The sequence below is a fragment of the Fukomys damarensis genome, unplaced genomic scaffold, assembly GCF_012274545.1.
Source record: "Fukomys damarensis isolate Sample0158 unplaced genomic scaffold, DMR_v1.0_HiC HiC_scaffold_24, whole genome shotgun sequence".
Classification (NCBI taxonomy): domain Eukaryota; kingdom Metazoa; phylum Chordata; class Mammalia; order Rodentia; family Bathyergidae; genus Fukomys; species Fukomys damarensis.
The window spans coordinates 6,616,317-6,640,872 of NW_022900936.1; the positions used below are offsets into that span (position 1 = coordinate 6,616,317).

At 38.7% G+C, this 24,556-nt stretch overlaps 1 protein-coding gene across 3 annotated transcripts in view; it reads right to left on the bottom strand.

The window, feature by feature from the left end:
- The window catches only part of Ttc3 (tetratricopeptide repeat domain 3), a 135,670-nt gene that overhangs the window by 89,957 nt on the left and 21,157 nt on the right, over window positions 1-24,556 (bottom strand). For 2 of the 3 annotated variants that reach the window (XM_010636570.2, XM_010636572.2), the window contains exons 2-7: window positions 18,426-18,580; window positions 12,281-12,323; window positions 11,714-11,864; window positions 2,015-2,102; window positions 1,601-1,654; window positions 147-267 (exon numbers count right to left, since the gene is read on the bottom strand). In XM_010636570.2, the coding sequence (XP_010634872.1) occupies window positions 147-267; window positions 1,601-1,654; window positions 2,015-2,102; window positions 11,714-11,864; window positions 12,281-12,323; window positions 18,426-18,569 (601 nt within the window). In that variant the 5' untranslated portion in view covers window positions 18,570-18,580. The remainder of the gene's footprint in view (window positions 1-146; window positions 268-1,600; window positions 1,655-2,014; window positions 2,103-11,713; window positions 11,865-12,280; window positions 12,324-18,425; window positions 18,581-24,556) is intronic. The other variant, XM_010636571.2, reaches the window with a different exon arrangement.

Sequence of the window (24,556 nt, forward strand, 5' to 3'; positions counted from 1 at the left end):
TATTAAGTTTCTCTGATTCAGGGTTTATAACAGAAAAACAATTTTTAAAAATTCCTAATATAAATGAGAAATTACACTGACTGCACAGTCCATTTCCCAAGTCATACCTTTACAAATAGTCAATAATTTATAGCACTTATACTTACATTCAGTAAAGAAAATTCTTAATAAAGGCCAACTAGTGTCAATTGATCCTAATTTAGACAGAATTGTTACATCGCCTGTGTATTTTATCCAGTTTAAAGCTTCTTCCATTGCCAACATTTTCTGTTTCAAAAAGAGAAATGAAGAATAGGATTTGGGTATTAATTCTAAATTTGTATGTGGCATTATAAATTTATCTTACACAGTATTTTCAGATCCTGAACACAAAGCTTAAACCACCTCATATATTCATTACTCCATCATGCAATGGAAACAGCTAAACTCTAACACAGAAGTTAACAGAAACGTGACAGGGATATGTTAATTTCCAGGTGACCTCAGGCCATTCTCAGAGCTCAGGATGTGTCCATAATGAGCACAAACCTGGAAGCTGAGGTTTACAACATAGCAGACTGCCCCAGGTACCAGGACAGCACAACAGCTGGATTAAGGTTCTCAGATCTCATATAAACTAGGGCTTCCACCTTCCCCGAGGTTACAGGTGTAGATTAGGGTTCCCCACGAGGACTACATATCTTATATGGCCCCTGACAAACAAGTATCACGAGATAAACATCAAGAGCAGGGTGTGGGGGCCAGCACGTAGCTCAGTGGCACTGCCTGCCTGGCCAAGTACAAGGTCTTGAGTTCAATACCCAGTACTGAGAAAAAAAGGGAAAGAAGGGTGTGACTGGGCAAATGGGCACTCAGTACAGTGATTCTCATGAAAGTTCAAGAGTCCACAGAAACATTACTACTCTTCCAGTGTCTGAAGTTACATCAGAGATTAAATAGCTGAGTTGCTATTGTTGGTATCAGGGTTAAGGGAAACAAAAGTCACTTATATAATTATTAACATTAAAATTGGTTTATCAAACCTAGAGATTACCTAGCAATTAAATATCAAAATATATTCATGGCCAGGGATTTTTTTTTTTGGGGTGCGGTTGAGACAGGGTCTCACTATGTAGTTAAAACTGACCTGGCACTATGTAGCCCAGGCTTGTCTCAAACTCACAGCGATCTTCCTGTCTCAGCCTCCCAGTGCTGGGATTATAGCCACACCCGGCATGGCCAGGGATTTAACTTAGTGGTTCTGCCTTGAAAGCACAAGGACCTGAGTTCAATCCTGGTACTAAAAATAAATAAATAAAGGTGTGTGTGTGTGTGTGTGTGTGTGTAATACTTTCATTCTGGGGAATATATGCGAAGCAGTCTAAAAGAGAAAAAAGAATTAACATAAAAGAGGCTTAAAATGACACTACAAATAGGAGTGAAAAAATGAAAATGAGGCAAGCCTGCAAAATAACATCACTGAATTAAAACACAAAAATCAGTATTAGAAAATACTACAGATAACATGTTGAGTTTCAGGACTCGATGCTGAGAAAGTGACCAGTGAGATGACTGCCTTCATTCACAGTGAGCATGCCAGTTTCCAGCATTTAATACTTACATTTTCTATTTTATAACCAATTTTCAATAAGCCTTCAATAAGGAATGAATCATTCTGCAAAATAAAATAAAAAAAGAATAAAAACACATTTTTTCCTCATTCCACCAATTATACTTGAATATTCTAATGAAAAAAATCCTTCATTTTAGACTCAGGCCTTGCAGATGACATTTTGGTCATAGTGAACCACAAAAAGAGGACATAACCAAGTTGAAAAGTCCCTGCTGGTACGTCAGAACCATGACATCTGCTATCCATGATCAACTCACTAAGGAGAACACCCACGGACAACAGAATAACCTCAGCCTTACAAAAACTAAGCCCACTGTATATCAACTGCTATAAACTGGTAATACAGGCCTGATACTGTATAATTTATATGTGGTTAGGAGAGCTCTGTATTTTACCACTTACCGAAACTTTCTTTGCCAAATCCACAATATCTTCCATCAACTCAAGACATTGTAATTTCCTCAAACTTATCTCAGAAGCGCGAGAACTGCTTAAAGAAAAAAACTTTTAAATTAGGTTCTCATACATACAAATTTATTGAACTTTATGATTAACTGTGTTGGATAGCAACTAAAACTAGGTTAAAAAATTAAATTCTTTTTTTCTACACTGTAGCTTACAATAAGTTAGCTAGTTATTAAATACACCAAATACTGCTTTTTTTCTTTCCTGTACTACAATACTGATATTTATAAAGGTACATAGTTCCTGGCTCAGCAATGAACCCAGGATTTAATACTATTCAGAATTTATTCATTATAATTCCACTTATATTCAAAACCCAAGCATTTACTTTTTCTACCCAATTAAGCAAAAATAAAACTGAAGAGCAGGCAGGAACAAGGCATCACACACTGTGATGGTTTGTGTTCAGATGACCCACAAAGCCTCAAGCGGATGAGGAGGGACTTTCTTTTTCAGAGGTAGTCAATCTGGAATGCGGGATGCTGGGGTTAAGGGTTAAGGGCATGTGATTACTAAACACTACACACAGTGATTACCTCATGTGGTAGACTAAGCTGTTAGCCTGTCCTAAGTAAAAATCAAACAACTTCCATGTTGACCCACTGATCACCCCATCAACACAATTATGTCATTACCCATGACAACAAATTTACATAAAAAAATAATCTAGGTCATTACCCAATAACATTATATTACACTATTGTTACATTCTCCTCTCAAAGTTTATGATTAACTATTTCCTCTTACAATTTTACAGTTTTTGCCTTTATAAACTGCCTATATCTACAAATAAATGAAACCTTAACAACTCTGCTTGGTCTCCTTCTTTCCACACCCCTCTTATCTCATTTCCAAATACTTCCCCTTCTCAAACTCTACCAATTACTAACCCCACAAACCGGGACAAGTGGCGCCCAACGTGGGGCTCGAGACACGAGGTCTTCACCTGGTAGATGCTGCTCGGAAGATCGGCCAATCGACTCATAAACAATCCGCTCAGACCCACTCGTCTGAGAAAGTGACTATACATAAACAATCCACTCAAACCCACCCGTCTGAGAAAGTGACTGTGCATAAGCAATCCGCTCGGACCCACCCATCTAAAAAAGTGACTATACATAAACAGTCCACTCAGACCCACCCATCTGAAAAAGTGACTATACATAAGCAGTCCACTCGGACCCACACATCAGAAAAAATGACTATACATAACAAGTCCACTCAAACCCACCCATCTAAAAAAGCAACCTGCGAAATAAGTAAACAACACAAACGATGGGACAACAGATTAATAAACATAAAATTTTTATTCAAGACTTAAAGTCCGCTCTCAGGGCGCGGGGAATTCAGGTTAAAAAAAAAGATCTAATCAAATTCTTCAAATTTATAAAAAAAACCTATCCTTAATTTCCCCTTGAGGGAATTATTAATGAAAAACGTTAAAATAAAATTAGAGATTATTTTTATAATTATTATAAAATCTTTAGACCTGAAAAAATCCCAATACAGACCTTCTCTTATTGGAATATGATTAATAAAATTTTACAATAAAAACAATTCCATCTTAATATAAAGGGGGCTATTTCTACATCCAAAAATTTTTTAAAAAATAAATTTTCCAAAAACCAAACCTCTCCTCTTCCCAACTCCCATACCCCTCCTATCTTTAATCCCCCTATCCCTCATCATTCTTCTAATCCCTCTCCTTACCCTTCTATTATTATTCCCATAACAAATCCAGAAACCCCCCATTCACCACATCCTCCTCTAAAACCACAATCCATCTATCCTATCTTGACTAAATTTAATGTTTCTTTAAATACTGATCAAAGTGCCCCTAATTCCAACCCTCTTCCTAATTCCAATCCATCTTCTACCCCACTCTTGGTTCAACCTCCTCCCTATCCTTCTCCTCCACTTTCACCACTTTATACTCCTACCCTAAAATTCTCAGGCTCTATAAACCCCAACCTCCAGACCCTTACCCGACACACAAAAATAAAGCTCTCCAAAAAAATAAAATCCCTTCAAAAACTCTTACAAATTCAAAGGGAACATAATGATCTTATCACACAAGTCCACTCCCTGAATCTAGATCTAACAAAATCCCCTCTTAATCAACTTAAAATTTCTTACAAAGCTAAGACTAAGCCCAAAACATCTCAAATTTTCCCAATACTCCATTCACACACTGCCCGCGAGGACAAAGACACTCCCCCCTCACAACCAAACAAACAAAATAATTCCGGGGAGGAAACAAATGAGGCCAAAGACAGCCATCAAAAAACCCCAAATCCCTCTAACATGTTTGATCCACTCCGAGATCAAAAATATCATAAATTAAAATTTAAACATATTAAAAATCTTAAAAGCACTACTACCCTCTATGGACCATCGACTCCTTTCACATTATCCCTCACTGAATCTCTTAATGATGGGGGGTGGCTTACACCCAATGATTGACATCTTCTAACCAGGGCTATCCTCTCCCGCGAAAATTTTTTATTATGGAAGACAGATTTTACAAAAAGATATCAAACGATGGCCCACCAAAACGCTGCCGCTGAAAATAACTAAAAAAATTAGACACTTTCTAAAATGTTAGACGAGGCTCCTGACGACTCCAATAAAAAACAAACCCTTTTTCCCCCTGGGCTCCTAAATCAGATCAAAGATACCACCTTCTCCACTTAGAGGAATTTACCCTCTAAGGGATCACTCACCTCTTCTCTATCTAAGATCCATCAGGACATTAATAAACCATATAACAATTTTGTGAGACGACTAACTAATACCACAAAGAAATTATTTAATACAAGAAAAAATAAAAATGATTTTATTAAACAATTAACCTATAAAAATACAAACCCAGCCTATCAAACAACATTACGCGAACAACACCATGATAAAAAACTTTCTAAATATATTAAAATTTACTCTGGGATCAATCCTACCTCCCATAACATCACCTTGACCATCGGAGCTGCACTAAAGGCAGCTCCTACCTCTTCACAATTCAAAAATTATTATAAATATAATCAACCTGATCATACTTCTCAAAAATATCCTATTCCTCAAATTAAACACCCACCTCCCAATACTCTCTATCCTCATTACAAAAAGGACAAACATTGGACATCCCAATGTCTTTCAAAAACTAACGTCCAAGGCAACGCCCTTCCTCCACGATCAAAAAACTTCTCACGGACCCAACCCTGGGACCCCATTACATTCACCCAGACCGCGGGAATAAATCGGCCAGATCTCCAACCTCCCATGTTTCTAAACTCACAAAAACCACCCCAGACAACACAAGATTGAACCTCTGTCCCACCTCCACAACAATATTAACCCCTGAGGAAGATATAAAAATTCTTTCCACTAATATCTTTGGTCCTCTACCCCCCAAAACCTTCAATCTCGTGTTAGGGAGAGGCTCCTTGGCCTTACAAGGACTTCATGTTATCCCTAGAATCATAAATAATGATTATACTAATAAAATAAAAATTCTGACTACTACTTTTTCCGATCCACTCATTGTTCAGCCTAAACAAAAAATTACTCAATTAATTCTTCTTCCCATAGATCCCTCCTATTCTCATTTTCCCTATCATAAAACAAAAAGGGACCCTCGAGATTTCGGACATTCCAATGCCTTCTAGATTCAACAGATATCTGCTCATAGGCCTCTCCTAAAATTAAAGATTAAAAATAAAAATTTTAAAGGCCTTATTGACACCAACACTAATGCCTCCATTATATCTAAAAAATATTGACCTTCTTCTTGACCTATACAAACTTCGATTACCCACCTACAGGATATTAAACAAACCACAAACCCCCTACAGAGTTCAAAAATCTTACATTAGACTGATCCTAAAGGGAATCAAGAAACCTTTCAACCTTATATTATACCTTATATATCTATTAATTTATGGGGACATGATATACTTTCCCAAATACAACTTATAATATACAACCCTAATAAAATCGTTGCCCATCAAATACTAAAACAGGAATTTCTCCCCAAACAGGACCTAAATAAAGATACACAAGAGATAATTCAACCACTTTCTGTCAAACAAAAGCCAGATCGATCAAAAATAGGATTTAAAAATTTTCCATGATGACCATTAACATGCCTACTCCTCACACTGATAAAATATCTTAAAAAAATGACTCCCCAATGTGGATTGATCAATGGCCTCTCTCTTCAAAAAATTTATCAACTACTACCTTATTAATACAAAAACAACTAACTACTGATCATATTGAACCTACTACATCTCCCTAAAATACTCCCATTTTTATCAAAAAAAGATCTAAAAAATAGAGATTGCTCCAAGATTTACATAAAATCAATAAAACTATAATTCCCATGAATACTCTTCAACCCAGACTACCTTCCCCTATAACTATTCCAATTAGATATTCCAAGATTATCATTGATTTAAAAAATTATTTTTTCAATATTCCCCTTCATCCTACAGATCATAAGCGTTTTACCTTCAGCCTACCTATCACCAATTTCAGAGGACCCATACCTAGATATCAATAAAAGGTCCTCCCCCAAGATATGACTAATAGCCCCACCTTATATCAAAAATTTATAACTCAAACAATTAATCCCCTCAAAATACAATAGCCTTCAATTTATATTATACACTATATAAATGATATCCTCCTGACTAAACCTAATAATGATTCTCTCCTTAAGTATTCACAAGAGATATCCCAAACTCTTATTGCCATGGGACTCCAAATAGCCCCTAATAAAATTCAACTCAAACCCCCTTATTTCTTTTTAAGTTTTAAACTTTTTACCAACCAAATCCTTACCCAAAAAATATTTCTTAAGGTTGATCATTTGAGGACCCTCAATGATTTCCAAAAATTATTGCGAAACATTAATTGACTCCACCCTTATTTAAAATTAACTACAAAAAAATTAAAACCCCTTTTTAATATCCTCCAGGGAAATCCTGACCCAAATTCCCCCCAATCATTAAATATCACTACCCATAAAGCCTTACAATTAATTGAAAAAACCATTCAAGATCAAAATATTACCTTTATCTCCTATAAGAAACCCCTCTCCTTTATTATTTTTCCAACTTCACATACTCCTACAAGTTTATTCTAACAAAAAGGACAACTTCTTTAGATCCATCTACCCACTTCCCCTCAAAAAATTCTCACTCCCTATATTTCATGGGTCACTAAACTTTTACAATTGGCCAGAAAACAAAATATAAAAATCTTTAATAAAAAACCCAACAAAATTATTCTCCCATATTCATCAACCCAAATATCATGATTGATACAAAATGATGACAAATGGACCATTTCCCTCATTACTTTTTCCGATATCCTTGATAATCATTACCCCACCAATAGATTACTCCAATTTTTCAAAGTCCATCCAATAATTTTTTCCCAAAAAACTTCCCCTCACCCACTTAATGATACCAATCTAACATTCACTAATAACTCTTCCAATGGAATTGCCGCCTTCACTATTGACAATATTACTTAGAAAATTCATTCACCTTATAAATCTACACAATTAATAAAACTTTATACTATTTTACAAGTTTTCAAAAAATGTTCCAATAATCCTTTTAATCTTTATACTAATAACTCCTATTTAACCTCCTCTATTCCCTTATTAAAAACTATTCCTTATATTAAACCCACCACCAACACCACACCTCTTTTTTTAAAATTACAAAAACTAATTCATCAGAAAAATCATCAATTTTTTATTAAACATATTCATACACACTCTAATCTCCCTAAACCCTTGACTATGGGAAATAATATTACAAATAAAACCACTCAAATATTTCTCTCCATCAACCCAAATCCTATTAATCAAACTCAACAGACCCATACACTTCATCATCTCAATACCCATACATTACACCTTCTTTTCAAAATTACTCAAAAACAAGCTAGACAAATCATTAAAAAATATCAAAACTATATTACTCAATTACCTTCTCCCCATTTAAGAATTAATCCTCGAGGGTTAATTCCCAATAAAATTTAACAAATAGATATAACTCATATCCCTTCTTTTAAAAAACTCAAATATCTACATATCACAATTAATACCTTCAATAGATTTATTTATACCACTCTTCAAACAAGAAAAACATCCAAAAATGTTATATCTCATATCCTAACCTACCTCTCCATTATGGACAAGCCCTCTACAATTAAAACAAATAATGGCCCTGGATATACTACAAAAAATTTTCAAAACTTTTATAAACAATTACAAATATTACACATCACAGATATTCCTTATAATCCACAAGACCAAGATATTGTTAAAAAAGCCCATCAATCCATAAAAAATACCTTATATAAATTAAAAACAACCTCACTTTATCCCTCTATTAACTCCCCAAAAAATATTTTACATCATGCCTTATTTATCCTTAATTTCCTCACCTTGGATATCAATAAAAAATCAACTACTAACCATCTTTAACATCCCCAAACCAACAAACAATATACTAAAGTCATGTGGAGGGATCCACTCACGGCCACCTGGAGTGGCCCAGATCCTATCCTCATTTGGGACCACGGTCATGCCTATATCTATAATACATCAAACAAAACTACCAGATGACTTCCTAAAAAATTCCTCAAACAAATAAATTCTTTTAATAATTAACCTTTTTTATCCAAATGATCTACATCCCTGAGACTCTCTCTTTTTTCTTTCTAGATTTCCAAGGCCAAAATGCCCTCAAACATAAATTTCCAACCCTTACTTCTCCTAATCTTCATCAAAACTTCATATAGAGATTTTAACAATCCCAACAAAACTCAACTTCATCTTCAACAACAACAAGGAAGTCCCTACCAATGCCTTGGAGGCACTTCCTCGAATTATACTCACCCCACTGGGATATATCAATCTCAAGATTATGAGGATAAAATGACTTATCTTCTATATCAATCTGGATCTAAATGGAAATACATCCCTAAACCTAAACCCCTCCCTCCATCCCCAGATGACAGACTCCCCCCATATCCTTACCAAACATTTAAAAAATCCATACATTCCTCCTATTATCAACAATACCAAAAATACTTCCAAGGGAATAAAATATATTATACTGCCACCCTCCTCAAAGAACAATCAACTACCCTTGGAGGTGATTAATCTAATAACCCCCAAATCCTTGGATCAATCAATAAACTCATGACCACTAAATATTCTGGAGAGATTAGACAAAAAATTTATTGACATCACTCTCCCTCTGTTTACATTACAGATGGGGATGACCCCCAAAATCAGGCCAAACAAAAATATATTAAAACTCATATTGATCAAATCATTGAGACACAAATCCCTTCTCTTAAATATCATCCCTTAACCAATATTCATTCCCATACAAAAAACACATTAAATGAGACCACCCTTGATATTTTGATTCAAACCCACCAACTTCTAAATATCACCAATCCCTCATTAACTCAGGATTATTGGCTCTGCCTTAAACAGGACCCATTTATTCCCTTAACAATTCCCCTGCCTAATATTAATTTTAATTTTAATATAACTAATTACTCTATTTTTTCCCCTATTCTAATAGTTTTAAAATCCCCTCTTCCTTATAATTTTACCCCCCAATATATTTATAATATACCTTTAAATGATAATTTTAATATAAATATAAAATTTATTACCTTTGTTAATTATAGTTATTATCAAAATATTATTAATCACACAACCTTATATTCTAAAAATTCTCTATATTTATTTATAAAAATTCTTATACATATTCCTTTTTACCTCAAAATTGGACAAATACATAAACACTACTATTTTACCCAATATTAATATTATTTCAAAAAATACCCCTATCCCAATTCCCACTTTTAATTTTATAACTAGAAGACCCAAACGGACTATACAACTCATTCCCTTAATAATTGATCTAGAAATTTCTACAACTATTAACACCGGGACCACCAATCTAGATATCTCCTTACATAAATATACCAAATTATCTCAACAATTAATTAATAATATTCAAACTTTATCTAATACTATACAATTTCTACAAGATCAAATTAATTCCCTCACAGAGGTTATCCTTCAAAATAAAAGAGATTTAGATATACTCACCACCAAACAAAAAAAAATCTGTCTTGCCCTCCAAGAACAATGTTGTTTCTATGCAAATAAATCTGATATTGTCAGGGATAAGATCAAAACCTTACAGGAAGATTTAGAAAAACATAGAAAAGAATTACATAAAAACCCCCTATAAACTGGGCTCAATGGGTTTCTACCTTATCTCCTCCCTTTATTGGGGCCCCTATTAGGGCTCCTGATATTATTAACCATCGGGCCTCTAATATTTAAGAGGCTTACAGCCTTTATTAAACAACAGATAGATACCATACAAGCCAAAGCCATTCAAATCCATTACCATCATCTTGATCTGGCCGATCAAGAGGAAAATTACTTACAGATCCAAACATCTATAAAGACTAGAGGATAAACCTAACATCTGAGAGGTCCAAAAGAAAATATTACCAAGTCCTTACAATCACAGTTACTAGAGGGCCTTAAAATATCCTTCAAGTCTTCCGGAGACTTCTCCTCTTACTACAATTAACCCCAATGACAGATAAAACAATCAATACCTAACTGATCAACCTAAGACAGGGACTTCTATCGAGATATCAAGACCATCTTTTCCTCTATCAACAACTTACTTCTCTGACACCCCTCTACATAACCTCCCCTCATTAACTTACATAATATATATCCCTTCCTCAATTTTTAGAATGGAGAAGGGGGAGATGTGGTAGACTAAGCTGCTAGCCTGTCCTAAGTAAAAACCAAACAACTTCCATGTTGACCCACTGATCACCCCATCAACACAATTATGTCATTACCCATGACAACAAATTTACATAAAAAAATAATCTAGGTCATTACCCAATAACATTATATTACACTATTGTTACATTCTCCTCTCAAAGTTTATGATTAACTATTTCCTCTTACAATTTTACAGTTTTTGCCTTTATAAACTGCCTATATCTACAAATAAATGAAACCTTAACAACTCTTTGCTTGGTCTCCTTCTTTCCACACCCCTCTTATCTCATTTCCAAATACTTCCCCTTCTCAAACTCTACCAATTACTAACCCCACAAACCGGGACAACCTCAGCAGGGCCCTAATCCTTGGGGTCTGAATGAGATAAAAGGGGCAGAAGGTGCTGTTAACCCTCTCTCATTACCTCTGCTGCCTTGTGTCATCTCGTTCCTGCTCTGCCATGCTTGTTTGTCATCCCTGCTTTGGAATCAGCTGATTATGATATCATCTTTTTTTTTTTTTGTTACTGGGGATCAAACTCGGGACCTTGTGTTGCAAAGCAGCAGAACCACTGAGCCAAATCCCTAGCCCTAGAGTTAGCTGATTATGGACTGAAACTTCTATGAACTGTGAGCCCAATAAGACCCTCCCCTTTTAACTTTGCGTGTCAGGTATTGATTGTGTCTCGGCAAAGAGACAGAAAGGTAACTAACGCACCCTCCCACCCTATTTGGCTTTCCTTTGCCATGCAAACACTTGAGAGAACAATGTGGACAACATACCTGGGCTCCACACAGGGATGCAATCGTGATATCACAGAAGTGTGCTGATGTTTAAAAAGAAGTGGCCAGAAGATATATATTTTAATGGCATCACAGTAATCGTGCAGGTCAGAAACTGGTTTACTACACCATATGCTGCAGATGTCAAATTCTTAATTAAAATTAAAAAAAAATTTTAAATTAGTCTTTGTGCCTTACCATTGAAAGAATCAACACTGTTGACAGAGAAATGGTAAAACGGGCTACAAAAGGCAAGGAATGAAAGGATGACATATTTTAACTGGTTAGATACCAAGAATATTTAAGTGTTGGCTAAAACTTTTTTTTTTCCTTTTGGTACTAAGGATTGAACTTAGAACCTTGTGCTGGCGAGGCAGGCACAGCATCATTGAGCTAAATCCCTAGCCTCTAAAACTATTTTAACAAAGGAAGGTTTTAGTTTCTAGTGAAAAAAAACAGAATACATTTTGAAGAGGCATAAATCTTTAATTTGATCAGAATAGACGGATAGACTTCCCCTTATGGGTCTGTCAATACATTCACATTAACCTATCAATATATACTCACCTAAATTTCTCTCCGTTTGGGCATAATCTTTATACTGTGAACCCTAAAAAGAAGAAAATTATTTTTATTTGTATCTGCTAAAATGAAAAAGTATAATTCTTGGTTTTTTATCTAGAGCATAACGGAAATGAACTAAAAAATTTTTGGTACCTATTTACTTAAATTCTTGAACACACCTTTAGCCAATAAGCCTTAATTTAAGCCCTTGTTCAGTGCTTCCTGAGTTTGTTTCTATAGGCAGCCCAACAGCTTTTCTAATCCTCAGTAAGAAAACCACACCTCACCATCACCTGTTCTCTGACATCTATATTCTTATTACTGAAGTGCTGTTTATTTTCCTATGTGTATCTTCCTGTCGAAACCCATGCACCACAAAAACATCTTGCATTCAGACCACCTAAAGCAGAAGGCCTTAGGACTGTGACAGTTACCCGTTGTCTCAACTTGAATAAGAACAGAAGACCCACTCTGGGTGTGAGTGGCACCAATAAACAGGCTTAAAGCCTGGACACAATAAAAAAGGGAGAAAGAAGAAGGTTCCCTTATTTGCCAGAGGAAGAGCTTCCTCGCCCACTTTGGTGAGGACAGGGAATTGGCCTCTCCTCTCGGGGAATTGGCCTCTCCCCTTTACCTGAGGAAACCAATCCTGTGCTGCCAAGCATGACAATGCTGACGCTCCTCAGGATCTACCCTCACCACCCGCTTTTGCCTCTAGATGAGGCTCAAACTGCAGAAGGCTCCTAAAGGTGAGGTACAGCATGTGACCCACGACGAGGTCCACTGCTGCTCCAAAGAACTTCTTGAGTTTTCTAACTCTTAGAAGCACAGGTCTGATAATAAGTGTGGGAACGGATTTCAAGGATGTGGGATAATGGTGCCAAAAAAGACCTGGAACAGGCTGAATGTGTCAATATGGGCCCATTAAGGAGAGATTCTGAATTTAATGTTGTAGCTTGTGAAGTAAAAAAAAGGTGTTAAAAGTTCACTGTGTATGGCTGGAGGCACACGCATGGATCAAAAGATGGCCCAGTGTGAATGAGTTAGAAATGCCTGATATTCCTTGGTTTACTGCTGATGAAAGGATTTAAAGGCTCAGAGAAATGGGAATGACAGAATGGATTTGTCACGTTAAACCTAATCTTTCACACTGGGAGGATGAGAAAAATGCTCCCCTCACTAAAACTGAGATTCACAAGGGGAGCACCAGCACCCCTAAAGAGCCCTGTCCCTGCTCTTCTCTATATGCCAGACCTCACATAGGGGACTGTGGTTACTCAACTGGGAAACTTAAGGGTGATGCGTTTAACTGGATTTCAGAGTGGCAGGGGTCAAGTGGCAGCACTTAACCAGCAGACACAAGGTCCATGCGCTTACCATAATGGATAGCAGAAGCACAGCAATCATGGAAGTGGCTGGACAAGCACAGACCTACAGTGTTAGCTGATTAGCCATAGTGTTCCCAAAAGGGAAATAGACTGGAAGCCTACTAGGTTTTTACTAGATTTAATATTATCAAAAACAATTAAGGGAAAATGAAACCTACTTCATCATGGCCCCTCAATCAGTCCCCAAGTTTCAGCCAGTTTACAGATCAAGAACTCCTTGAATGAAGGCAAAGCCAGGCCCCCTTGAGATCCCTGGTGCACCACCAAAAGTTTCACAGTCAGTCTTTCTCCCATCCTTCCCAAAAGGACCTATGATTACCAGGACAAATGTACACTGGGGGAAGGGAAATGAGCAGATACTACAGAGACTAATGTACACTGGTTCTGAGCTAACACTGATTCCAGGAGATCTAAAACACCATTACGGCCCTCCAGTTAGAGTAGGAGTACACGGAGGTCAGGTAATCGATGGAATTTTAGCAAAGGTCTGACTCAGTGGGTCCAGTACTACAGGTCCTCAAATCCATCCTGTAGTCATTTCTCCTGTTCCAAAATGCATAATTGGGATAAATATACTTAGTACTCCGCAGAATTCTCACACTGGTTCCTTAACCTGTACTATGAGAGCCCTTATAGTTGGAAAGGCCAAATGGAAACCATTTAAGTTGCCTTACACCTGGTTAAATAGTAAACCAAAAACAGTATCGTTCACAGAGATTGGTGGCACTACTGAGGACCTGAAGGATACAGGGGCGGTGGTTCCCAACACATCTCCATTTAATTCTCCCATTTGGCCTCTGCCGAAGACAGATGGGTCTTGGAGCATGGTGGTGGATTACCATGAACTGCATCAAGGGGTGACTCCAACTGCAGCTGCTGTACCAGATGTGGTTTCCTTACTCTCCTGGTACAGTGGTACCTTGGTTCATGAATGCTTCTGTTTGCAAACAACTTGGTTCACAAACAAAAACATGTGGCAAAATTTTGTTTTTGTTTGCAAACTACATCTGGTGACCACGACTATCTTTCCTATACAAGCACAAACATGGCCATCTTTTCCAAAATCGTGGAACACATTTAAGTTCATTAACTAAGGTACCACTGAACCAAGAATGCAGCTACTGAGCTGTCAAAAGCCCTCTTCGCCATACCTCTCCACAAGGCCCATCAGAAACAATTTGCTTTCAGCTGGCAAGACCAACAAATCACCTTCATTGTCTTACCTCAGGGTTATATTCACTCTCCAGCCCTGTGTCACAACTCAGTTTGTAGCAATCCTGACCATCTTTCTTTTCTATGTAATTAATATCACACTGGTCCATTACATTGCTATCGTGCCAATTGGACTAAGCGAGCAGGAGGTAGCAAACATTCTGGACTTGTGAGTAAAGCGTTAGCGAGCCAGAGGATGGGAAAGAAATCCAACTAAAATTCAAGCTTCTGCTACCTCTGAAATTTCTAGGAGTCTAGTGGTGTGGGGCATGCAGAGATATCCCTTCAAAATAAAGAGATATCCTAAGATGTTGCATCTGGCTCTCCCCTATAACCAAAAAGAGGCACAAAGCCAAACAAACCTACTTGTAATTTTGAAGCAACACATTTTTACTTAGGTATTTTGCTCCAGCCCATTTACTGTGTGACTCAGAAAGCTGCTATTTTTGACTGGGGCCCAGAACAAGTGAAAGTTCTATACCAGGCCCAGGCTGCTCTGCCGATGAGGCTGTAGGACCAGCAGGGCCAATGGTACTTAAGTGTCAGTGGTAGATAGAGACACTATTTGGAATCTCTGGCAGGCCCCCATAGGTCAATCACAGCAGAAGTCTTCAGGATTTTGAGCAAGGCTCTACAGTCATCTGCAGATGATACTACTCTTCCTTTGAAAAACAGATCGAGCCTGCTACTTAGTAGAAACTGAACATTTGACCTCAGGACACATAGGTTACTATGTGACCTGAGTTGCCCATCATGGGCTAGGAATTATCTGATTTACCACATCTTAAAGTTGGTATGTTGCACAGCAACAGTCTACCACTAAATGGAAGTAGTTTATACATGAACAAGCCAGAGCAGGTCCAGAGGGCACAAGTAAGTTACATGAAGAAGTTGCCCGGATGCTCATGGTTCTTAATCCTGGTATATGGCTTTCCGTGTCCCAGCATGCACCTACAGCCTACCACATGATCAGCTGTCAGAGGAAGAGAAGGCAAGGGCCTGGTTTACAGATGGTTCTGAACATTATGCAGCCATCACCCCCAAGTGGGCGACTGCAGCATTACAGTCCCTTTCCAGGACATCCCTGAGGGACAGTAGTGAAAGGAAATCTATACAGCAGGCAGAACTCAGGCAGTGCACCTGGAAGTACACAGTGGCTAGAAAAAATAAATGGCCAGATGTGCGACTATATACTTATTCATGGGCTGTAGCCAATGGTCTGGCCAGATGGTCAGGAACTTGGAAGTAACATGACTGGAAATATGGTGACAAGATACCTCGGGAAGAGAAATGTAGGTAGACCTCTCAAGATGGACAAGGGATTTAAAGGTATTTGTATCCCATGAAAATGCTTACCGAAAAGTGACCTCAGCAGAAATAATCAAGTGTATTGGGATGACCTGTTCTGTAGATAACACTCAACCTTGCTCTTCAACTACCCCTTCACTGCCCATTGGGCTCATGAACAGAGTTGCCATGGTGCTAGGGATGAAGGTTATGCATGAGCTTAGCAACATGGACTCCCACTCACCACCAAGGCTATCTGGGTACAGCCACTGCTGAATGCCCAGTGTGCCAAAAGAGACCAGCACTCAGTCCCTCATATGACACACTCCTGTGCCCTGGTGGCAGGTTGATTATGTTGGACTGCTTCCATCATGCAAAGGACAGCCCTTTGACCTTACTGGCACAGACACTTATTCTAGGTATGGGTTTTCCTTTCCTGTATGTAATGCTTCTGCCAAAATTACCACCCGTGAACTTACAGAATGTCTTCTCCGCTCATGGAATTTCACAAAGCACTACCTCTGACCAAAAAACACATTTAATGGCCAAAGAAGTGAGGCCCATGGAATGCTCTAATTTTACCATCTTCCTCATCGTCCAGAAGCAGTTGAATTGACAGAAAAGTGGAATGGCCTTTTGAAGCACCAGCCAGGAGGCAACAGCTTGCAGGGCTGGGGTATCTTCAAAAGGCTGTATATGCTTTGAATCACTACTATATGGTGCTGTGTCTCCCACGCTAGGATTCATGGGTCCAGGAATCAAAGGGTAGAAGTGGGAATGGTGCCACTCACCACTACCCTTAATGATCCGCTAGCAAAATTCCTGCTTCCTGTTCCCATGACTTTATGCTCTGTTGGCCTAGAAATCTTAGTCCCAGAGTGGGGAAACTTGGTATGTACTAGGAAGCACAACAATGATTCCACGGAACTGGAAGCTAAGACTTACCCCTGGTCATTTTGGACTCTTCACACCTCTGAATAAACAAGCTAAAAAGGGAAGTTATGTGTTGGGGTGACTGATCCCGACCATCAAGGGGAAAATGAACTGTTATACTACAATGGAAGAGAGAAAGAATATACTTGGAGTGCAGGAGATCCCTTACGGGGCATCCTAGTATTACCATGCCCCATTAATAATGGGTCAATCAGAAACTATTGCAACCCAGTCTGGGCAGAATGACAAATGGCCCAGAACCTCCAGGAATGAAGGTCTGAGTCACCCCACCAAGGAAAGAACCTAGATCTGCTGAGGTGCTTGCTGAAGGCCAAGGGAATACAGAACAGGGAGCAGAAAAGGGTAACTATAAATACTAGCTACAACCCCACGGTCAGTTACAGAAACAAAGATTGTAATATAATAGTTCTCTCCTGATATGCTTCCTATATGATATTATACTGACAGACTTAATACTGGTTCTTAAGTATTGTATATGTTATATTATATTATATTATATTATTCAAGTTATAAAATGCTAGGAGTCAGCACCATCCAAAGAAAACTTACCTTCTCTTCTGGGAAGGAAATTAGTGTGTTTCCATTTGTACACAGGAAAACTGTACTATGATAGGCATAATTATGAACTTATCTTTATCTGGAGACTAAATATGGTTTAAGGAATGTGTCTAATTGTCAAGTTGATGGGGTGGATTGTGATAGTTAACTGTTGTGTCAGCTTGTGTAAGAAACACCTAACTGGCTGGATTAGCACAGTTCTGGGTGTGGCTGAACGGATTTACTGAAGACAGAAGACTCACCCTGGGTGGGAGTGGCACCAACCAATAGGCTTGAAGCCTGGAAAGGAATAAAAAGGAGAAGAAAGCAGGCTCGCTTCGGTTCCTCTGGAGGAGCTCCACTCTGCCTTTGCCTGGGATGCCATCTCCTGACTTCCACCTTAGACTCTTCAGCCTTGCATCATAGAGCTTCTTCTTCTTCTCTTGGTACCAGGGATCGAACTGGGGACCTTGCGCTTGCGAAGCAGGAGGCAGAACCACTGAGCTAGATCCCCAGCCCACAGCTTCTTACTAGCTACCTACACAGGATTCTACTGGGAGCTGCAGGCCTTTGACTTTTGACTGGATCCTTCAGGTCTTCAGTGCACAGGCAGCCTGGACTCTTCCACACCTGACTGTGCAGGAGGCCATGGAAAGTCTACCTTGTAAATCTGTGTTGTGTGTGTGTATATGTGTGTATATATTAAATCTGTCTCCCTAGAGAACGCTGATACAAACATGTTAAAAGTAAAATGTAACAATTCTACTTACCACTCCATCACAGTAAAGCTGAGTCACCCGAACATAATTTGCCGTCATAAGTTCAGGCGCAAAGGCACCCTCTTCCTCATCAGGGCAATCGTCTAACAAGGCATAATCCACCACAGAGAGGTCTCCCTCAGCAAAACCGTCCATGGTTCACAGTCCTAAGGAAGCAACACACACCCAAATCAGTAACTGATTCCTCAGAGATACCACAAGCAGCAGTTTTCCTGGCTTCTGTGCTATAGTATAAAAAAAATCTAGAACCCTCCAAGGGAGGAATTCCAATCAGAACACTAAGCTCTGAACAATTCTTGTCCCTAACCTGCTGGGAAAGTTTTCCCCTCTCTCCAAAGAGTTCAACCTATCTTCATTTTCTTAGGTTCATATATTCACCCATCTCTACTCTGAATAGATCTGGTTTTAGAGGGAAGATAATTATGAGCATCTTATTTATTTTCTGAGTGCCTAGCACACACTCACTATGCCCTAAGTGTTGCTGAATATAAAGACATTTTCTCACTGATGTACCCATTTACCTACCTACTTTTACTGTGTCCCATGAAGCATGCCTCTTCATTGTACAGAAACTCCAACATTCTCGACCTCCTGGCCTGAACTAAATCTTGATGCCACTGACAAAGTGCTCCTAAGTTCCATGTGGCCTAAATGTCTCTCAATGTGTCTCTCCCCTGCGTAAGGGGGCAGGACGAGTGGTCCAGGGTGAGTCTGTCAATCTCTCCACTCCCACAGCCACAGCCCGCCCTGCCATTCCGCTAACCATCCCTGCTTCTAACACTACCAACTGCCACGGAACACCACTGCTAACCACAAAAAGGAAAATTTCCACGTTATAAAAGATATGTTTTAACAATACTTGAAAAGAGAAACTAGGGCTTGAGTTTCAGACTCAGTTTTTTGTTTTTTTAATATAGCTATTAGAGGAACGCCAAATAGCACTGAAAAGTGGAGCATAGCATTACTTCTGGCTCTCGCACACAATGGCTTTCTTCTCCTGTCATCACCGGTACCATCATTAACAACATTTCTTACAGTTAGACCAAACCAAGTTTCTTTTTTCCTAAGCAAGCCCACCATCGGACTATGAAAGAGATACATTTTATATCAACCTTTACATCAAAGTCTGAAAACCTCACAATGTCAGACGTCAAGGATAGTAAGCTTCCTAACAAACCAGCCATACTGTCACGTACTGAAGGGCGTGTGCTCCCAGTATCACCTCATGGCCCTCACGGCAGTTCCCAGCAGACCCTCCTTTCATCAGTTCCACCCTACAGGTGGGAAAACAGTCTGCAAAACTAAGTGTTGTGCTCAAGGTCACCAAGCTAGGAATGAATCAAAGTCAGTCCTCTGATTCCACGGTCTCTTTTCTTGAACACTGCATTTTACTGCATCTACTTTTCCTTGCCACTGCCACCTGCTGTCCTTTTTAAGAATGCTGCTGCGTACTTCCTTTCTCTTCTCCAAAATCCTCCAGTATCCCAGCCACAACAAGGCCAGTGCAGTCAATACCCCAGCTTTGCAGTTTTCCTCCTCCACGAACACAAACCTCAGCGCCCGTCTCCCTAGGGTCCTCCTATCAGTGTCAGCCACGGCACACAACTAAACCAGTTTTCAGTTCTCTACCCACAACTAGTTATCATAGCTCACCCTTCCCTGTCTCCCTTCACCGCTGTTTATTAAACTCCTCAAGAAACCCACACACACACTGGAATTCTCATTTCTCACTTTCCTATAATTTAGTTTCCATTTCTACCATTCAAGGGAAACTACTTATATATTTAAGGTCACTGATGACTTTCTATATAGAGTATTATCTATAATGTCTGGAACTTCACCTGTTCTGCATGAATAATATTTCCAGTTTGAAGAAGGTAATTCCAAAAGTAAATGGCCTGCTGAGCGTGGTGGTACGTGCCTATAATCCAGCAATGGGGAGGCCGAGGCAGGAAGACTGCCGTCAGTTCAAGGTCAGTCTGGGCTATATTGTGAGTTCAAGGCCAGCATGGAATTCATAGCAAGACCTCATTTCAAAAAGTGAATTGCCAGAAAAAATAAAACAATATAGCATCCAAGAGCATTTAATATGAGATTTAGTATAATGAAAAATGTATACTTTTAAATTCACTTTTCTTACAAACTATTTTTTGTATATAAATACAGAAAGAGCCCAGAACTGTCACAGCCCACGTACCGCTCACCCCCATCATGGCGCTGATTACAGTACAGCTGCCAGTCATTCAACCTTGCGGATCTCATGATACCATGTGCATCAAACTATACTGTAATTACAACATCCATTCTGTTCAACTAGAGAGGCAACGTGGTAAAATGGTTAAGAGCATGGAATGGCCTGGGCTTGAATCCTGATTCTCCTGTTTCCTGGCTGTGTGATTCTGGGTGTTACTAAAATTTTCTGGGCTTCAGTTTCCTCATATTTCAGGTGGGGATAATAATACCACCTACCTTATTATCAGTTAAAATATGTAATGTGCTTGGAATCCTATAAGGCACAAATGATGTAAATACCAGCTGTTATTAAGATTAATATTAGATGAATACTTTTTTAAAAAAAACTCCTGTTTAAGATGCTTCCAGCTTGGGCCGGGGAATTAGCTCAGTGGCACAGCCTCTGCATTGCAAGTGCAAGATCCTGAGTTTGATCCCTGGTACTGGGTGGTCGGGGGTGCTTCCAGCTAAACGGTCTACCTTAATGATACATTCAAAAAGCACTTTTCAGCTTATAACTTACTTGGTGCTGTGGGCCACTTCCTCCTCCTCCTCAGAATGCGTTACATGTACTCCAAAGACCATCTTCTGAGTCTCCTCCTATTCGTCTGGCTGCTCTTCCCCAGTTTCCTTCATGAGCTCCTGTCCACACCCCACCATTACACGTCCATTCCTTTTTCTTCTCATTCTTACTCTCTCCTTGGTGACTGTTTCCATCCCACTCATGATTTAAAACAGCACTTTCTGGACTTTCATCATTTGTAAAGCTTTGCCACGACTTTTACCACTTCCACAAATCACATATTTTTATTTAAAATATTTCCCTTTCATTGTACTCACAGGAGCTATGTGATAATGTCCATGCTATAACTTTGTACAAGTTGTGTTTGTCATGTACATCCCAGGAAATTTCTAACTGTTAAAAATTCTTGAGTTTGTCTATGTACCACTTAAAATGATCTCAAGTGATAGTGTAGAAAATGATGGCTTCCAAACTTCCAAACCTAAAAACTCCCAACCTCTCCAGGCTGGGTTCCATCTCTTGCCTTCTAGGCCTTCCATGTCAAGTGCTACAGGATTTTAACCAAGATGTGCCACAAGACTCTCAGGGGCTCAATAAGGTAAAAAACAAACATCATTTTCCTCAAAAAAAAAAAAAAAGTGAAACCAAGTTCTTTCCTCTTTCTGTATTCTATTTATCAGTTAACAGATCTACATGCCACAGGTTTACCCAAAAGAAAGATCTAAGATACAATCTACACTCACTCCCCAGTCTCCTTCAACATTTCTGTTCAACTGACCACTAAGTAATGTCATTTCTACTTCCTTAAGAAATCTAAATTTAGGGCCAGGGATTTAGCTCAGTGGTGCCACTGCCCGCCTTGCAAGGGCAAAGTCCTGAGTTCCATCCCTTGTACAACAACAACAATAACAACAACAACAAATCTAAATTTAGCATACATAAAAACTCTTTCTGCCCAGTCCACTCACTGTCTTAGTTGGACCTTCATCTTTTCTCCTGAACTAAGGAAATAACCAATCTCCTAACTCATGGCCTGCCTTCAATCCTGGCATCCTTTAAAATTCTGACATCACTTTGCTGCTTAAAATCATTCCATGCCTTCCCTTCTCTGTCAGAAAAAAGAGCAATCTCCCTACTATGAGCACAGAGAGTCTTGCATGATGATCCTACTTCTCCCATCTCCAGTAAGACGCAACTGCTCATCATTCCTTAGCAAGCCTTATCCTAATCGTCTCACGCCCATCAGCACGTGGTACTCAATTCCAGGAGCTATTCCCTGCTTTTCCCACTACACCGCGTTTACTGCAGTTTTCACAGTTTCGTTCAGGACAGCTTTCTCTCTACAAAGTCGCTATTCACCCAGAAGATACACTGTGTAATCTGCTCACCGCCTATACTGTTACTCAACTTAAAAATTTTCTTTAGAATAATCTAACATTTGGGCCGGGGATTTAGCTCAGTGGTGCTACAGCCTGCCTTGCAAGCACAAGGACCCGAGTTCAATCCCCTGTACCAGGAAAAAAAAGAATAACTTAACATTTAATTAAATGTAAGCTTGTTGTAACAAAAAATTTGCTATCACCAAGAAATCTTATGTCGGATATGATAGATTTTTTTTCTAATACAAACTGAAATACACTACTTAAGTTAAATATTAAAATAAAGGACTTGTCAAAAATAAAAATATAATAAAAAGGTCTTCTCATACCTTCAGTTATGGTGAACTAGATATTGAAGGACTCTATCAGTTGCTTTTTTTAAAAGGGCCTAAATTTTTAAAATTTCTGATGTTCTGCTGAGCTCACAGGAAGAACACTTACAGCCAACCTTTCCATGGAAAAGCAACAAAGCTTGTGCTGGACAGTAAACCTGGCAATCAAGAGAGGCAGTGGGGTCAGGATGGGAACCCTGGCCCAGAAGTACAATGTGGGAACCTAATAGGAGTCCCAATTCAACTCCATTTCCTGCTCGGTGCCAAAGCTGGTACAAGTACTTCGAGAAGGAAAGCACCCCCAGGTTAATCTCAAGACTCCTACAGATACAACAGGTGTTATCTGCTGTGGCCAAGCCCAGGAGGTGACAAGCAGGCAAGACCTCCAAGACAGAAAGGCAACAGGAAACAAGCACTCAATTCGGATCTGAGGACAGGAGACTTGAGACTGCCTCATACAGTCTACTGGCTACAGGTTCACAAAAATGAGCAAGCAATATAAGCCAAGAAAAAATGGGTGTATCTGAAAAAGACCAAGTGGGACCTCTAGAAATTAAAAGCACAATTGTTAAAGTTTCTCTTGAAGGATGAGATAAAGGGAAGATTAGGCAAAGAGGAAGAGAAACGTGATGTACTAGAATATAAGCCTGATGAAATTATCTGGCACTATAAACTCTGCTAAAGAGACAGAAAGAGTCACTGATGGGGAAACAGCTTAATACACAGATATCCAGTTAGAGCTCCACTGGGACAAACAGATAAAATCTAAGAGGCAACAGTTAAAGAACACAGGGCTCAGAATGTTCCAGATATTATTCAGAAAAAATTCAGAATTTTTAAAAAGTATCCAAAACAGGATAAAAAGTAACTTCCATCTAAATTTGGAAGTAAAATGATATAACAGCAAAGAGGGGAAATCCAGTGCAGCTAACGGAAAAAAGAGTATTTTCTTCAAAAGAGAATAAATATAACTGGCAGCAGACTTTGTATTATATTCTCAATAACTATATCAAAATGATCTCTCAAGAACAATGGTAAAATAAAATAGGTTTAGATAAAAATTTATTTGTCTAGAAAAAGTTAATTAACCAGGCTAAAACTTAAAATTCTTTGCCAAGATTGCTAAAACCTTTGGCAACACCAAACAGAAACAAAGAAGTCAGGCATAAATAATATTACTATGAGAAAAGAGAAAATAAGAAAAGGGAACAAACAAATGAAAGATTAAGGGAGGGTTAAAACAATACTCTGAATTTGATGCCAATAAAAAAATTCTGATGAAAGCACAATTTCTCAAACTTATCAATACTGACCAAAAGAAATAGAAAACCTGATCTTGTTACTGTTCAACTGCTAATTACTACTAAACTTCCTCAAAGAAAATGTTAGATCCAAATTATGTTACAAGTTCCTCCAAATCCTTAAGAAATGTATCACAGCTAGGCACAGTGCACATTTGCAATCACTGCTACTTGGGAGGCTAAGGCAAGAAGATCACAAGTTTGAATGAGGCTGGCCTGGGCACTTCTGTGAGACCATCTCAAAAAATGAAAAGAAATAAAAAAGTCTGGGGACACACAATTCAGTGACCAAATGCTTGTCTAACATTCATGAGGCCCTGGGTTCAATCCCCAGGACAAGGAAAAAAAAAAAAAA